The 18,564-nt window shown below is 43.3% G+C and overlaps 1 protein-coding gene and 1 long non-coding RNA gene across 6 annotated transcripts; one reads left to right on the top strand and one right to left on the bottom strand.

Moving 5' to 3' along the window:
- Positions 1–6,052: 6,052 nt before the first annotated feature.
- Positions 6,053–16,035, bottom strand: LOC124679063 (calcium-dependent protein kinase 19-like). Of its 5 annotated transcripts, XM_047214891.1 has the most exons (9): positions 15,897–16,035; positions 15,720–15,800; positions 15,596–15,632; positions 15,421–15,477; positions 15,150–15,217; positions 14,949–15,054; positions 14,563–14,642; positions 14,308–14,350; positions 6,053–6,212 (listed from the first exon to the last, which is right to left on the bottom strand). In XM_047214891.1, exons 1-9 carry the CDS (start codon positions 15,910–15,912, stop codon positions 6,194–6,196), a joined length of 507 nt encoding a protein of 168 aa, XP_047070847.1. In that variant the 5' UTR covers positions 15,913–16,035; the 3' UTR covers positions 6,053–6,193. The 5 variants fall into 5 exon arrangements, 3 of the variants coding, with proteins under 3 accessions (XP_047070847.1, XP_047070845.1, XP_047070848.1); XM_047214889.1 differs by lacking the exon at positions 6,053–6,212 and having other exon boundaries at positions 13,757–14,350; XM_047214892.1 differs by lacking the exons at positions 6,053–6,212; positions 14,308–14,350 and adding an exon at positions 13,757–14,153.
- Positions 6,950–8,682, top strand: LOC124679064. The gene is made up of 3 exons (XR_006994783.1): positions 6,950–7,079; positions 7,468–7,522; positions 8,546–8,682. It is a non-coding gene; the product is annotated as an uncharacterized LOC124679064 (long non-coding RNA).
- Positions 16,036–18,564: the final 2,529 nt, after the last annotated feature.

Here is an 18,564-nt window from a genome sequence, read left to right as displayed (position 1 = left end):
GCTGGGCCGTGCCGCCCTAGCGTGTCGTCGCCTCGTGACCCCACTTCGTTTCCTCTTCGGACTTCTGGAAGCTTCGTGGAAAAATAGGCCCCTGGGCGTTGATTTCGTCCAATTCCGAGAATATTTCCTTACTAGGATTTCTGAAACCAAAAACAACGAAAACAACGAATCGGCTCTTCGGCATCTCGTCAATAGGTTAGTGCCGAAAAATGCATAATAACGACATGTAATGTGTATAAAACATGTGAGTATCATCATAAAAGTAGCATGGAACATAAGAAATTATAGATACGTTTGAGACGTATCATAGTGCTATTCCCGGGATTACTGATAGCACACACATTACAAAATATAGTAATCATTGCAATAGTATCAATTTACTACATCGTTGATCCAGACGTTAAAGTAAAACCTTACAAATTGCATAGTCACATGGACTAGCTCAAATAAATGGTTCAGAACAACCACATCGTAATGTAAGTCATCAATGAGCCTTCATCATCTTCATGTGCCACAGGCAGTCATGTTGGAACGTAGACTTGAGATCCTATCAAGTACTTCTCCTTAGAAAATCCTGCACGTTTGAATATGCAGCCCCACGAATGGAGGTCAGCACAATGATGTACTGGCAAATGACACTTATTTGGTGGCAATTTCAGACATGACTATCTACATTATATTTGGCTAGTGGAGTTTAGGCTAATTTGCATAAAGCCAATTGTATCCTACATTTTATTTATAACAAAACATTTTACAAAACTTGTAATGATGTCATAAACAGTACCATGGTTACATCTCCCATGTACGATTAGACAGTTGCTACTCATTTTTTAACTCATTCAGAAAACAATGATGAGATTATTCCGTACATTCCCTGCCTAGAAGCTCAAATTTTCCATAACCGGGGACATGGCTAAGGTCTTAGGTTTACTCTCGAGAGGTTGTGCACTTTCACCTTACGACCCACCCTTCCCAAGAGAAGAATGAGACAAGATCTTTCAGAAGAAGGTTTCAACCATACTAGCTAGACCCGTTCCCACTTGACTGCAGCCACATCATCATGTCTAGCAAACAAGTTGGACCTCGCAACTTACTTAATCCCGGAAGAGCCCATAATACCATAAGTCTGCACTGGAAGCTATCTAGAACATGGACGACATACTAATCTCTTTAATCCTGGGTGGCCATCCACAAGTGCACTCTCAGGCGAAGACAACCACATGACAAGTACTAGACAGGAGTCAATGTGGCCCTGAGTAGCCACTCAACATCTGCGCACCCTCAGGCGAAGACAACCACATGACAAGTACTAGACAGGAGTCATGAGGCCCTGAGTAGCCGCCCACCATGCAATACCAAATCGACCCAGGTGTTTCATTAAGGTTGTAAATTTTAATTCCCAATACTCACAATCAAGAATAATCGAAATAGCAGTGGCATTTTGTTATTGCTAGGCAAACTAAGTATCCTAGCAAGGGTTCATGGGTGGCTACACACTACTAGGATTGATAAGCATAGCATAACTTTTGAAAACAAAATCCTACCATACATACTAGTTGAAAAACACTAATGCATAATAAAATAGATAGGATTTGAATGTCACTTGCCTTTTTGGTAATTGAAGATCGTTCACTTCTCTCAACAAAACACGTCGCTCTTCACACAAACTATAAGATAAAAAATAGCACAACATAAACATACCATTCATACAAAAACAAAATCAAGCAAGGAAAACAACAAGTTATTATTCATTTTATTTTAGTCAGCGGAAAAAGAAGATATAACATGAGGCATGGCTTGCAAGATATGGCTTTGGAAGATGAAATGGCTAAGTCAAATACTTAGAAAGAAATAAATATTATCTAAGCCAAATGCTTAGAAGGAAAATGTTGACAAGGAACTATGGCCAAGAGTTGTTTGCTACACAAGAATGGCTAATTGGAATGATCCATGTGATGTCCATGTGATTAACATCACATGAGTCACATATGGTGTAAAACAACACACCATCATGGAGAGTGTGACAACACTTACTAGTAGCACAAAAGTACACATAGGCTTGGGTTTTAGGAAAACAGAGATATAACAATCTACTCAAATAACTCATTTGTAATTTGAGTATCTCAAACTAAATCAATAAGATTTAGAGAAGATGAGGCTGGATAGGCATGATTGATATTGAGATAGTGGTTCGAATATTAGGGCGATGGTTCCAATGGATAGATGAGTTCAGTATCTTCCATTGTGAAAAGGAATCAACTATTAAGGATTTATAGATTATAAGTTATGAAAAAATACTCTATATCTCTCATTTGAAATTCGAGTATTTTATAAATGCCAAGACTTGAAGCTAGTCATTCCACTGGGTTATATATTTTGTAATGATTCCAACAGTATCAAATTTGCAAAATTTAGATGAACAAAACTTATGATATGGAATTTAGAATTTTCTGCTAACATAGACAGAAACCGATCTGGAATTGTCGTAGACGTCTGACGGTCACTTGCTGGTTTGACTTAGGCCAACTTCTAACATGCACGTGGGTTCACCTTAGATTGGCATGATCCCACTACTGAGAAGTATTCACCTACGCACTATGCATGCGTAAGTCAGATTAGTTAGTTGAGTTGACCCTGTGGAGAAATTAATTGATGCATGTATGGGCATCGATCATGCATGCAACAAGATAACCAGTATCAGCTAGTCTGCTAGTGTTGATTCATGTGCGCATGAGGCTAGTGGAGATGATGAGGTCCTTGTGTTTGGCCATGCGTGTATGACATGAAAAACTGAAAATGAACCTGACAAAGTATGATAGGCTGACCGGTTCAGTTGTTAGATGGAACAAAGAAAATGCTCTACTTTTTATTTGTTAATTGTGTTCCTCACATTTTTGCGATTCTAGGAGTATATTATTTATCATTCTTGGACTTATATATCTCCGAATACGAAATATATAATTCACGGCATAAATTGTCCGAAATGACAAAAGTTCGGAAATTTGGAAAACTAATATCACCGGATAGAGAATTTGATTACGAACTCAAGGTTTGAAGAATCGATTTAAACGGAGTTACAGATCTCATGCTATGAATTTAACAAGTTAATGATTTGAGATGAGCTAGCACATGCCATGGATCGATCCGTGTTACACACGTTGCAAGTTCAGTTATGTAGCTCGTTGTGGACCTTCCGATTTAGATCTAACGGTCTACGATCTGATCGGTTTAGTCTAAACTATGCATGCGTGATTCAACCTAATGAGATGACTTTGTCTTACAGTGGTTCATGACCTCAAGTCTCGACGCTGGCGGGTAAGAAGTTCGCGTTCTTGTCGATGCGAAGATCCCACTGCCTGATGAAAATAGAGGATGGGGTGCGGCGGGGCGACTCTGCGTCGATGGTCCGCTGTGCTCTGTTGGACGTTCTAGTGCTCCTCGGGTTCGTGTTCGGCCGAGACAGGGGCTCCGCGAGATCCAGTGGAGCTCGTCCTCGATGTTCTGGTGTAGTAAAAAAAATTCCGGGAAGAGGTCAGCAAGATATGCAAGGACAGGATACCAAAAGAAGGCGGCGGGAGCTCACGCTGGCGATGGAATCGTTGATAAACTGCTTCGGAACGGCGAACTCCAGCGAGCTAATTTGGCAGCCTGGAGGCATGATTCGAGGAAATGAGAGATGGCAAATAGAGAGGTGGACGAGAGGATTATATAGGCACAGACGTCCGGTCAAATTAGGCAGGGAGTAACGCATACTAACGCGGAGAGAAAATTGAGTGAACGTGGTCTCCAGACATTTAAGGTCATTTAAGGTCAGGGTCTGTTTAAGGTGTGTTAAAATGGGATTTCAATTCTCTAGAAAGGACCGTGGGTGTGTGGGCCATAAATTTTGTTTGCATGGCATGCAGTTTCAGTATCTTCAATTGATGGAATGGAAAGGAGACGAGGAGGTGCCACGGATGTACGTTACAGCTTGTGAATCCAGGGGTATATATGATGCCCCCCAACGGGGGTCTCACAGCGCTTAGAGCTTCTCGACCGTCGGATCAACCCATCTGTGCATCTCAGCCGTTTATTTTGATCGTTCCTTCCACTAGATAACCCCATGCGACAGCCGTTTCTTACCCGCCTCTGGCTGCACGTGGGTCCCACTGTTGGTCGGTCCCGCACGTCGGTCACTGCGGGTGGGATTTCGCTCGGTCGGCCGCGCCGTCGGCCCGTGGAAAGATCTCCACCCGCATCCGTGAGAGACAAAACCAGCCCTCGGTACTGAAACCCTAGCGCCAATCGTGCTCCCCCGAATCCCTCGCAGCCGCCGCCATCGCCTTCGTCCTCCTCGCGCGCCCCCAGCCTCGCCACCACCTAGCAAAATTTTCCCCAATCTGGGCCGCCGGCGCGATCTTCTTCCCATTCGTCTCCTATGGAAACTCCTCATTCTCGGCCGCCACCGCCACCACCGCCGTGCAATCCTTCTTCGCGGCCCCTCCCCGATCTCGTGTCCCTCCCTCTCCTCGATATCCTTCTCTCCCGGCTCTCCAGGCGCTCTACCTTCGGTGCCGCTCACCCCGCCAGCGCGATGCGGTCCGCCGGATTCCTCCCACTGCCGTCTGACGGCTGCCATGGTTGCACGGCGGCAGATGGTAGGAAAGGAGTCGGCGGCTTACTCGCGCGAGGTTGTTGCAAGGAGGAGCAAGGGAAGGTGCCACCACCATGTGTGGCGACGGATCCGGTTATCAGCCCCGTCGCCGCCATCGGTTCTCCACTCCTTCGCCCGGAACGTGCATCCTTGCTTGCTTGGATTGGGCGTACTAGCTGCCTCATGTATCTTCCCTGTTAGATTTGTTTTTTCTTCGATTTAATGTAGATTTTTTATTTAGATTTTGCAATTGGCATAATGGATCTGCAGAGTAGAGGAGGAGCAATTACAGATAGCAAGCTGCGATGAGGAAGGGCAGCGGAAGCTACCACCATGGCTACTGCGAGGTACGTATTCTATATTTTAAAGCAGGTCATTTATTCATGTTTTTATTTCGTCCTTTCTAAGCCTATAGGCATATGGATTTTTTTAACAAATAAATTAGGTCATCACCAGCATGGTTATGTCAATCGGAAACTTAACATGTCTCATATTGATCTTCATTTCAGCATCGGCATGGTCAGCGTAGTCAGACTCATCTGCAATGCAGGAACTGAGCACCATCGTTCGTGCTTGAGAGAAACAACCATCATAAAAACAGCTATAAGTAAAGTATATGAACTTTGTAATTACCTATTTACCTGTTCTGAGAGGATTTTCTCATTGAACAATATACTTCTGATATACTTGTGATTATCTACTTACACAAGTCCGTTGTTTTGCCAGTTATATGTTGCAATTTAATTTCCATCTGACAATATACAACTTTGGAACTGTCTTGGTATATTTTCTGGTATACTACCGACTTTTTGTGCATATTTATATGCTTTTAATGTATTTTCACAGGAATAACTTTGTGGGGGCTGAAAACAATCTTGCTAAAATTGTTGTTTCATGTTTCTTGGCGCGAAGCGTCATCTCTTCTGCCAGCTCCTAGGGGTGGATGCAGAAATGACCCAATGCTAGGTTTAATAGATTCTCATCTTTGTTTTCTCTAAACCTGAGCCAAATTCTTTGGTTTCTTTTTTTCACTCACAATCATGTAACCTTCTAGATCCTATAGGAGTTCTGCACACAATATTCTAATGTAGTCATTGCGACTTAGACCGCTTTGATGCAGCCAAAACAGTCCAGGGATGAATGGACTATTATTTGGTGTTATATCCTTTCTCTCTGATTTGAATGAGGAAAGGGAGCTATTAGTCCAAGTATCAATTTTCAGCAGGTGTTTATGCCTTCATGCACGATTTTCCATGCTCTTCTTAGATTATGGGCATATGAACACACACAGTTTCAGTTACAGACTTACAGTGTCATCACACAGTGGCAATAGGTGCTTTCATGTTGATGTGATACTTTAAGAGAGAGATGGGGAACTAAATAAATGCATAGACTTTCAGAGCAGATGAATAAATTGTGGTTAGTGTACATCTATTTATAGAATATTTTGATTAGACGGCTAGGGAAAAAGGGAACCTGCTTACATGAGCAATGAATTATTTTACAGAAGTTGATTTTCAGAGCACATCAAAATTGGCCTATGCTTGTGAACAATCCATCTTAGTGTGTTGTTTTGTGCATTCTAGATGTACTACTACAATATTCAAGGTGAGGTTACTGACTAACCAAATTAAAAGAGATGAGTTTGTTCTATTCAAGTTTCTTGTGCATTCTATTTTGGTGAAACAGTTACTATAAGAAGCTTTCTTCCCAAAACTGAAGTATATTGTTTCGATGGATTCTGTAACTACTTGACTTGGTTTTGTATCGACAGTTATGGTGCAAAAATTCACAGCGGCCTTATTATTCAATGAAATATAACCAGGAGCACAGGGACGAGTTCAATGCCCAGTGCCATTTAATGAAACGCAGGTGATAGGTGTTCTTTTTATACTTTGTTTCTCCATATATTTCTGATCGCTTATTGCTGAATTTTTTTGCTTACTTCTTTTTTAGCTTGAACTAACAACTTCATCCAATTATGGTTATTGGCACTGGCTGTAGTCGTTGTTTAGTGTAATCTGGAAGGGTCATCATGCGTACTTCCACTTACGAAGCATTGCTTCCGAGTGTAATCTGAAAATTAGAATTTAAAGTAATATTGTTTCTCTTTGCTTGTAATGTAAGATGAATAATTCATGAAATATCATTTGACTTATTTCTCGACTGCAGGATGTGGTTAATGTAAGATGGATAATTCCTGAAATATGAAGGATTTGTCGATACATAGTAGGTCTAAAAAATTTATCTTGCCGAAACTTGTACATATATCTACCTCTTAAACGTTTTTTTTTTGCTTCATTCATGTATATTTATCTGCTATCACATTTTTATGTTTGTGAGCCAATCTTGGCACGGCTTGTGGTGCCTCCTTTAACTAGTGCTCCGTGGAACCCTGGCGAGGCGTCCCTTTGGCCTGCTCACTAACTCCAGTGATATGTCCATTGTGAGTTTTAGTTTTGGTCCTTAGGTTGGCATATTTCCCATTGAAATTTTCTCTTTCAACGAATGCTTCTATTGTGTGCTTTGTTTACAATATAGAAAAGAATAGCTTATCTTGTAAAAATAATTGATCTTCTTGTTGTCCCATGTGGATCTTGATTCCTTTCTTTTCTTCTCCTCGATTTTTAGAGTTATTTCACTCTTCATGCCGTGCTCCTTAATTATTTACGATGTTGTTGTACAAACATTATGTTTGACTCCATTTGCAGTTTGGGGCACTAGAGTTGAGGGCTCATGTTGCAAATGGTAGCTATAGTCAATTTTTATATGCAACCACAAATAGATATTTTTGTCACCTTTTAAACTTGGCCAGTTTATTGCTTTGCTTTCAGGTAAGGGATTCAGACCAGAAAGGAGGGAGTTCTGATTTACAAGTTGTATTGCAGGGTATGTTGCTTCCCAAACTAATTAGTCATTTGGTTCGTACGCCAGATCGCTTACATGAGTAGGGCGTGGGAAAACAATGTTAGCTGAACAAATTTGTTTATAAACAAAATTTAATATTGAAATTGATATATTGCCTTTAAATGTTAAATTTTCATGTAAAATGATCTTTTGAAAAACCTTCCTCTCACTGCCTCATAAAATGTGTCCTAATGACGCACTCTCCGTGATTTGGTTACTGTTTTGTAGCATTTTCACCTCCTGCCGTTTCTTCTGGTGCTCCCACGTGTTCAAGTCGCCGGTCAGATCTCCTATTTTGTGCGCATTCTATTTCGGTTTCTCTTTATTTTTTGCGATGCCTTCCCTTGGTTACCGGTTGGCGTTGGATCCCTCCCGCGAAAATAAACCAGATTATATGGGAGCATGAGGGGTACTGCACATATGCATTTCAAGGTTTTGTTTTCAGTTATCTCGATCATTCCACATTCTTGTGCTTCCCTTTGCTTTGGTAGCACGATAATTCTTTAAATCAAACATACAAATCCAAGCCCTATTGTGATTTACTCTGTCATGATATTGAAAAATAGTTGAGGGTCCATTATGTCCTTATCTGATCAGAACGATGATTAAAGCATGCTTTCTTTCCAGAAAGCTACATACTTTGTTCTGCTTCCCTTCATTAAATCCTCATGTTTAGCTCTTTGCATGATTGTTCATGAAGCATTAAATGATTGTCGAAAAGTATTGATAGTTGGATAGGTTTCTGTGAGATGTTGAGCAATTGGTGTGGCCTTCGGTGTTCCATTTGTATTGCAGATTTGGTAAATGATGTAATAGCCCTAAAAGACTTGGTTATGATGATTAGTGTTTTTATTGTATATTCTCCATCGGGAGCATGGGAGTTGATTGGTCATCTCTAGATGTGTTAGTTCACATATATACTCATCCCATTCTTCTTGCATATATTCTATGCATATAACCTGTCTACTCTATTGATTAATGTAACTTCATTCCTTTATTTTCCAGGGTTTATTCTTTACAGGAAACACCAATCTTCCTGCTAATTCTACTAATGTGTAAGTATAACTATAGTTTAGATCGTCTTACTGTGACGTTATGTAAGGTTTCAGTTAATATCTGGTTCTATGTAATGGCACCTTCAGTAGTTTTTTATGTGCATTGTGTTGCTCTGTAAAGAAGACTATCACTTATCCCATCCATCTTTGTACACTTACCGTCATAACCAGCTCACTTAGTAATGCCCATGGTCTCTCTATATTTTAGCTTATTCATATGAGCACAAAATTCAGTAGTTCGAGCAAACTGAAGAACAAAATTCAGAACATCACATTACTTTATTTAGCAAAATAGAAGAATTGAGAACTAATCGATACAATCAGCTAGCACAAGCGAAGGAACATACCAACTGGTAGCAGACACCTCCAGTTATTCTCTGTCGGACGCAACCTCTGACCAACTCTGCTCCACCCAGGTCAGTTGGTAGCAGATCATCTTGATTCACTTCCTTGTGCTCTCTTCCCAGCTGCTAGCAAATTAACGCGAGCTAACCTTCTCCCCTTCTTCTCTGTGGCCTTTGTCCCAAAGAGTAAGATCTCGATCGGCGGTGGAACGCACCGACTGAACAGTGGTGCTCTCATCTTCTCTGCTCACCTTCTGCCGATTCTTTATTTCGACAACCTGCTTCTTCTTCTCTTTTCTTCTCATTGTTTCAACCAGAAATGGTTCTAAGGAAGAAAAACAGTACACAGGAAAACACTATTAGAAAATGTGAACGAAAAAAAGAGAAATGGTCAGAATCAATAAGTCATGTACGAACCGAAATAGTTAGATCGGCACCAGCCAACAACATTGTCTGTTAACCAAACCAATGGGTAAAAGGGCCAAATATCATTGCTACTAGGAGTTTATTGTACTTATATCATCTTACGCCTAACAAATACTTTGATCAATCTCTTAACTATAACTCTTCCAATCCGGCACCCTGCAAACCATCAAATGTAAACCGGGAAGAAAATAGCTCTAATTTTGCATGTTAAAAAGTAACACCACGAACAAACCGTAGGTAGCTTATGTAGATATATGTTCCTTTATTTGTTCCTTTATAACTTATATTGCTCTTGAAAAAACCATAGAGTATTAGTTATTGTAATATATTCCTCTACTTTGTTATTCTATTTGTTTTATCCTAATTTTATCATATTGACTTGATTTTGTAAAACCTAAAAACCATATTGTCAAGTTTTCCACCCGAGTTTCGACACTGTCATACAAACTCTTAATCGGTGCGAATTCCACGGGATCGTGCGCCAAGGCGCACATCTAAATCTAGTATGTTGGTGGAGGAGGGAGACGATTGAGTTCTGGATGGCTGGGTTGGTTTGGCCTAGATGGGTCTGGTTGGGTCGGTTCCCCTTATTTTCTTTTCCTTCTCTATTTCTCTTTTCTTTTTGTTATTTGATTTAAACTTTCAATTTAATTCAAACTAAAACAATTCATGTCTGAACATTTTGAGAGAAACTGATGCATAGAATATTCAGAATAGAACACGTTGAAATAGTTTAAAATAACTCCAAAAAGTTTTAATTCTTTGTGAATTTTTAATCAAGTTCAAACAATCAAGCATTTAATTTATTTTTATTTTATATTCCGAAATTTAGAAAATTTCGGGATATGACATTAATTCTATGTATTTTGAGCAACTCTCTGGTTTGAAAATTAACTTTCATAAGAGTGAGATCTGTAGGGATTCGTAGCCTAGAAAACAACAAATTTCCTACCGCAAGAACGAATAACAAGCCAAGCTAGTAGATGGTAGCAACGAGGTGAAGCTCAACATACCCTTGAAGATCGCTAAGCGTTAACGAGATAAATCTCGTGGTGGATGTAGTCGATCACTTGCCGCTTTCAAAAGCGCGTAGAAGATCTTGGCGGTGCCACAATCGGGCAGCACCTCCGCACTCGGTCACATGTACGGTGTTGATGACGACGTCATTCTCCCTGTTCCAGCGGGCAGCGGATGTAGTAGATCCTCCTCGGAATCCCGCCATCACGACGGTGTGGTGACGGTGGTGGTGTAGATCTCCGGCAGCGCTTCGCCGTGAGCACCGCAAAAGAAGAAGGAGGAGGTAGTAGCTAGGGTTTGGAAGAGAGGAGGGGCACTTGGGCGCCGGCCTTGGGTGCCCTTGGTGGTGCGGCTCAAGAGGTGGCCAGCCCTCTCCCTCTCCCTCTCTTTATATTTATATAGGTGGAACCCCCAAGGGTTTGCCCAAAATCCGAATGAGTGTTCAACTCAAAATCTTCCATATGGGTGAAACCTAGGGGAAGTGGGATTCCTCCCTTTCCTTCCCCTATGGCCGGCCATGATGGTGGAGTCCACAATGGACTCCACCTTCCCCTTTGGTCGGCCAGCTAGGGTTGGTGGAGTCCATCCGGGACTCCACCTTCCATGGTGATTTCTTCCGGAAGGTTCTATAACATTCTAGCGCCTTCCATAAATGCACCGGATCATTTCCAAACTTGGAAAGTGACTTCCTATATATGAATCTTATTCTCCGGACCATTTCGGAACTCCTCGTGATGTCCTGGATCCCATCCGAGACTCCGAACAACATTCGAACTCCATTCCATATTCCATATCTTACTTAAAACGACATCAAACCTTAAGTGTGTCACCCTACGGTTCGAGAACTATGCGGACATGATCGAGACTCCTCTCTGATCAATAACAAATAGAGGGACCTGTAGATCCATAATAGCTCCCACATATTCAACGATGACTTCGTGATCGAAAGAACCATTCACATAAAATAACAATTCCCTTTGTCTCGCGATATTTTACTTATCCGAAGTTTGATCGTCGGTATCTCCATACCTAGTTCAACCTCGTTATCGATAAGTACTCTTTACTCGTACCGTGATATGATATCCCTTGTGAACCAGTCACATGCTTGCAAGCTAATTAGATATCATTCCACCGAGAAGGATCCGAGTATATCTATCCGTCATTAGGATGGACAAATCCCACTATTGATACAAGTGCCTCAACCCTATACTTTCCGAACACTTAATGACACATTTATAACAACCCATTTACGCAGTAGTGTTTGGTGTCATCAAAGCATCCATCCGGTGTAGGTGATTAACAAGATCTCATGGTCGAAGGATTAAGTTACTATGCATATTAAAGCTTGAAGCATAAAGAACTAAATGACTTGATCATATACTACGCTTACTATGGGTGTACGTTCATCACATCATTCACCTAATGATATGACCTTGTTATTAATAACATCCAATGTTCATGATCAGGAAACCATGATCATCTATTAATCAACAAGCTAGTTTAATAAGAGGCTTACTAGGAACTCCTTTATGTTTACAAAACACACAAGTATTAATATTTCTGGTTAATATAATTATAGCATGGGATGTAAACATTTATCATGAACATTAAGATATAACAATAAACACTTTTATTATTTCCTCTTGGGCATATCTCCAACAAGATCTTCTGTTTTGGTAAAGCAAAGGATATTGAATAACAATATATGCTGATTTTTGGTTGTGAAGCTGGTGCTTTACCTTTCAAATATCTGGGTATACCCATTCATCACCGAATCTTGAGAAATGTTAAATGGAATCCGTTTGAATGCTTTCTTATGGGGATAGGTTGGTTCTCATTAAAACGCTTCGTGGATACGATCCGTACAACTGACACAGACTTTCTCTGACCGCTCCTGGCCGGCAAAGCCTCCCCTCACGGCCTCACCAGAGTCTATCAGCCCTGAATCGGCTGAATAGGCTGCCAACGGGCACAGCCTCAGCCTTGCCGAATCCGGGCGCCTCCAACCCACTTCTTGCCACGCGCCTCCATGGCTGCCCGATTCCGTCCCTATATCATGGGCGTGCCCCGCCTCAGCCCCGAGATCCCGGCGCAAAATCGAATGTATGGGGAATTAGTTGACTTACAAGAAGCGGCTGGCCGGCTGTTCGCTGCTCTGGTAAGGAGAAGTCGCCGCCTTCGCCGCGAGATCCCGGCGCAAAACCAACTGGATGTGGGATTAGTTGACTCACGCGAAGCGGCTGCCCGCTGCTCTGGTAACATAACTGACAGCAGGGCCTGCTCCTGGAACGTCTGTGTCGTGGCTCTGTAGAGGCACACGGTCAGGCGAGCATCGAAGCTGCGGTCCGGTGCCGGTGCCTGAGCCAGACGAGGCTACTTTGCCGGAGGATAGCCGAGAGGAGGAGAAGACCTCGAGATGTCGCTGCTGTGTAGGCTATTGTGAGTTGCTAGACGGTGTTGTCTAATCGAAAAGGAAATGCGAAATCCTCGGGAATTCCAATTATTGGAGCGCCACCACAGTTGAGAGGAGGTGTAGTCATCCGGTGAGGTAACGTAGTAGTGGATTTGGTCTGGTTAGTGATCTGGAGGATATGGAGAGCAGCAACAGCAGCACCGGTGGTCCGTCAGTTTCTTAATTCGTCGCTTCTTTTGCCTTCAGAATTTGTTCCGACCTCTACACAAAAGAAGCGCCGCCAGGCGCCAGCTGCTTTGGATGGTGTTGTGCTGCTTGGGTGATACTCCCTGGAGCTTTCTTAACGATAATCTGCATCATTAGGTAAAGGTTCAGAGAAAGTTTCAAGTTTAGATCAGGGATAGGATACTATATCTGAACAGGTTTCCTTATGGTGATAATAATCGCGGATGATTTTGTGTACAGATATTTTTTATGACATTTGTTGAACCAGACTGTGTCTAAAATTTGCAGCTGCAGGAAAAGTTGTAGACACATTTTTATTCCCTATTTATATGGAGATAAAGTAAGAATCCATGGCATTTCTTCAGCTCTGTCAAGTAATATACTCCCTCCGTCCCGCAAAAGATGTCGGAGCCCTCCCTCCCCCAGTTCATTTACATTTTTGCAGAACACCCCCAAATAAACTCTGATTAGTTCAGATCTGGGCTTCAAATCAAACTGCAAAAACGCATTCTTCTCGCCGTCGCTCGTCTGCTCCATCGCCGGCCTGCTTCCATCGCGCGGACGCGTAGGCCAGCATACGGCGGGCGCGCACGAGCTCCCGGACTCCATCGTCCAGAACGCGAACGAGCTCGCGGACGCCAGCATCTGGTAGGCGGAGGAGGTCGCCGACGCTGGACGGGGCGGATCGACCTGGCGGCCGCCGGCCTGCTAGCCGCGCTCCCTCCTACGGCCGCGCTGCTCCCGTCGTTGTTCTCCCCCGCATGTGCAGATCCCTCGCTGTCCGCCTCCGACGAACGAAGTCATTGACGAATTTTGGCCCTGCCTCGCTGCCGCGGCCAGAATAACTGCGCCCTGACTCGCTGCCGCGGCCAGAAGAAAGCTGAGTCCTCCCTCGCCGTCCGCCACCGAGGAACAAATTCGTCGACGAATTTTGGCCCTGCCTCGACGCCGCGGCCAGAGGAATTGCGCCCTGACTCGCCGCCGCAGCCAGAAGAAACTGAGCCCTTTGTCGTCGCCGCGGCCAGGGGTCTCGCTGGCAGCTCCAGCTTGTCAATGTAGATTTTCGCGTGACCAAAAACCAGCGGCCACACCACCCTAGTGTCGTCCATGATCACGAGTGCTTCTTCTTCTCTCTAAAGAATAAGGCACAAGAATTTTTATCAGCATTTGTCTTCACCATTTTATCAGAATTTTGCATCAAAAGAGAGATACAGGCGACTATGAATTGGATATGTGATGATGTGAATTGGATATGTGCTGATTTTGTGTTCTTTGGGCCTATTTGGCCTTCTTCTCCCTGTTCTGTTCCATCTAGGAACGCCACAATATTCTGTAAATTAACATGCACATTGATCAGTCTTCTAGCCGCACCAGGTTGGTGCATTGATCATATACGTGGTAAATAAATCATAGTCTAAGATACAAACTAATCGACCGACACGGTTAGCATGGCTATTACCCTCCTGCTAACTGACGTGCAATAGCACAGACTGAATTTTGCAACTAAAGGGACAGGAGCAATGCAGAGTTCAGAGCCGAGACCTCTCGTGTGCGCAGCTTCACTTCGATCGACGACTTCTTGGTGTTCTCGCACGAAAGGATGGAGGACATCTTCTGCAGCCCTGAAGTGCAACATTTTACCTCGGTCAGTTTCTGAACTTGCAGCTGTTTTGATTGGTTCTGCTGGTGCCGGAGTCACATCTGCACCAAAACAGATTCAGTTAGAACCAAAGTAAGGTGGCCCAACGATTTTAAAATGTTTAACCAAACTCCTGAGTAAAATATTTTTTTTGTGGCATCAATTAACCATGTTGGAGTATGTTTCAGGAACCATGAAACATGCCACTGTCCGGGCATGCATTGCTACTTCCTAAATTAATTAGGGGAAGACTATTGAATAAGAATATGCTATATTTAAGAGGTCATACCTATTACGGACTAAATCTTTAGTGCTGTCAGAGATACTAGGCCAGGGTTCAGATTCAAAATCAAGTTTGCCTCGAAGGATCTGCCTGAAGATCCCTGCTCCAGTTTCTGGAACAAAGCAAACATGACAATGGGTACAGAGGCATGCAAATGAGAATATGGAGGCCTACTAATTGTAAGACAGCAAACATGACAATACATACCTGCCCAGAATGGGGGAACACCACATAGCAAAATGGAGTATAACTGAAGATTGAATATAACTGAAGCACTGCAATAGTATTCAGTGACAAGATAATGCACTGAAGATTAAATTATGTAGTGCTCCTAATTTAATTGTTTCTGGAAGTGCTGTGCATCCTACTCCTAATTTAATTGTTTCTGGAAGTGGAGTAATTTAATTGTTTCTGGAGTATAAGATGTGCTTAAAATTCTGAAAAAACTGAAATGTACTCTGGAAAAACAGAGATGTACCCTGGATAGTCTGTTGTGTAAGAAACTTTTACAGAAGAAAGTCTGTTGTGAACGAAGCTGCAAAACAAATGGACTCATACCAATACCTCACATCAATTCCAATACCTTCCATTTTTTTCTCCAAAATGACTGACCAGAACAAGTAACAGCAACTTAAGATAGAAGTTGTTGGTACCTGTGAAAATCATCGTATCGAATTGGTAGCCGACAGCCTACATCAAAGGATCACAAGAAACATTGTTAAGCCTAGGAACAAACAAAGTGACCAATCTCTATGATGGGATTCAGAGCACACGTACCCTCAAGGCGGCCATGGTTGTCCCGTACTGCTTGTATAGGAGGATGCAGAGCTCCAGGCTGATGCTCTTCTCGATGCCGAGCTTCTCGACCATATATACAGAAACCAAAATCAGTCATCTCTTCATGCAAACTGGTTTTCTTTTTCAGTAGAGCCACAGGTTGGATACTATGTGTACCTTGGATGTTCTTCATGACGTCGACCCCGATGCCAGAGCTCACCGGGTACAGGGTGAATCTCACCGAGCTCTAACCGCCACCACTACTACTCGACCTCTCTTTCTATTATCACTCTCAGTCCCTGATCATTGTATGGTTCCAACGGCCACAGGCTTTCCCTTTTATACACACAAACCAGCTAGACCATCATCTCCTTCATTCCTTCCTCTCCATCCATCCATCCAGATGACTACAGAGCACAGCTGAACTAAGATTCCCGTACTCCATTACAGTGAGCAGTAAGAGAAGCAGTGAGGAGTACTCCATTACACAGCTACATGGAGGAGGGGAAGGAGGAGATGAGGAGCAGGGGTAGCAAACCTGTTCGAGCTGCTGCTCGTAGGTGACGGAGACGACGAACAGGAGCCGCTCTCCGGCGCCAGCAGCCCACTCCATCAGCCGTCAGCAGCCCACTCCATCCCCGCTACCCGGCGCGAGCATGCGCTCCCCGGCACAGCAGCAGATCCCCGTCGCCAGCATCCGATTCGATTCAAGCAGCGCCGCTGCAAATCCCTCCGCCATCGTGGGGGAAAAATCAAAGCTTGGCGGCGAGGAGAAGAGGGATGCAGCGAGGACGCGCGCGAGGGGGAGGGATGCGTCGCGGTAGAAGAAAGGCGGCGGCTTGGCGCGTTAGAGGAAGAGGGAGGGGGTGGAGCTAGGCGGCCGGCGGCCTGCGGCGTCGGCGGCGGCGGTCGGAATCGACGAGAGCTAGAGGGCGAGGGCGCAGAAGTCAGACAGGACCGAGGGTTTGGTCGCAGATTACTCAGGGGTGTTTTTGCGAAAATGCCCGTCCAACATCTTTTGCGGGACGGAGGGAGTACGTCAGAATTTTTAAACAGATGAAAAGTTTCCTTTTTTATGCACATGTGATAGATGTGTAATAAATAGAAATGTCTTTTAGAAGCATCGACCTACTTAATCTGAAGTAAAGCTATGCATTTGAGTAACTTGCATAATTGAGGCATCGACCTACTAGAATGTTATTCTCATGCGCAATAAAATTAACTATGGAGAACTCCTCGGCAACTCTAACCCTGAATTAATCGGTTAACGCATAATTTGTCATCCGCTGCCGTTGAACAAACGAGAACTCGATTTAAGATGTTTGTGCCCCCATGATGCAGATTTTGTTGATTATCCTTATATATGATACTTATGTCAATAACACATTCAACAAGGTCGTCTAATGTCTGTAATTGTGGTTGTTTTTTTATGCAAAACATAGTATTGGACAATGAATACACATCGGGCGTACATGCGACAGCTTCCCACTAATGATGTTCCATCAACTACTTAACTAAAACTTTTTGATGTATACTTTAGTTGTACAAGAAAAACATACTTTGTGTGTTATTATGGTAAATTTTTTTCGTTGCAACGCATGGGTATTTTTCCTAGTAATACCTAATACGAAACGCCGCCTTAGTACGTCTGTGCACTACTTGAACTGAGTCGGACGTGACCTACTCGAACAGATTCCCCATCACGGGGTATAAACATACAGGGAGGCTATTTGCAAGGAACAAACGCGAGTTTATTTTTCGTCCACAACGTGAGACGGCGAGAGACACTACGGCAGAATTAGGCTTTGCCGTGCAGCCGAAACGCACGGCAAAGGCCGAAATCAGCTCGGCAAAGCCTTTGCCGTACGTGCGTGCACGGCAAAGATTGCTCGGCAAAGATCTGGCCGGCTTTGCCGTGCGTCAAGCGAAAATCGCACGGCAAATCCTTTGCCGTGCGCTGGGCTGGCTTTGTCGAGCGGCATTCTTTGCCGTGCGGCTTAGCTCTTTGCCGTGCGGCGTCCTTTGCCGTGCGCTTCACCTCCAAGCGGCTTTGCGGTGCGCTTCGCCTCTACCCCGCACGGCAAAGGTAGCCCAGCAGGACAGCCGCAGCACCGCAGTGCACAGCAGGCCCCCTTTGCCGTGTGTATGTGCACGGCAAAGAAGGCCTTTGCCGTGTGCTTATGCCTTTTCCGTGTGCATATGCACGGCAAAGATGCTGAAAAATTTCCATATTTTCTCTGTTTCTCTATTAATCCCTGCATATGCAATACACAAATAAAAATATATATCCTCATACATATATAGCATAGTATATAGAGCATTTGCACATCATCAACAACAAAGTTCATACATAATAGTCCAACAAGTCCATACAATAGTCCATATAGTCCAACAACGAAGTCTCCAACAACAAAGTCTCCAACATAGAATGTTTCAAGTCGCACAACAAATCCATACAACCAACATCAACTTTCGCCATTTCCGTGGCCACTTCCTTGTCCTTCTCCACCTCCTTGTTCTTCTCCATCTCCTTGTCCTCCTACAAGTTCATAGATGCATAAATGGCATGGAATGACTAAAATTGACATGTACGACACGGAAGAGCTAGAATTGATATGAAATGGCTAAAATTAAACATAAGCGCTAGAATTGACATGAAATGGCTAAAATTCAACATAATGGCTAAAAATGACATGGAATGCCTAAAATTAACATGGAATAGCTAAAATTGAACATAATGGCTAACATTGACATGGTTGAATGGCTAAAATTCACAAGTGACATGGTATGGAAGAATTAGAAGTGTAGGAGAACTCACCTAGAAACTGCTACAGGCTCCGGATGA

Source organism: Lolium rigidum, chromosome 7 (assembly GCF_022539505.1).
Source record: "Lolium rigidum isolate FL_2022 chromosome 7, APGP_CSIRO_Lrig_0.1, whole genome shotgun sequence".
Classification (NCBI taxonomy): Eukaryota; Viridiplantae; Streptophyta; class Magnoliopsida; order Poales; family Poaceae; genus Lolium; species Lolium rigidum.
This window is presented reverse-complemented; position numbering and strand designations above follow the sequence as displayed.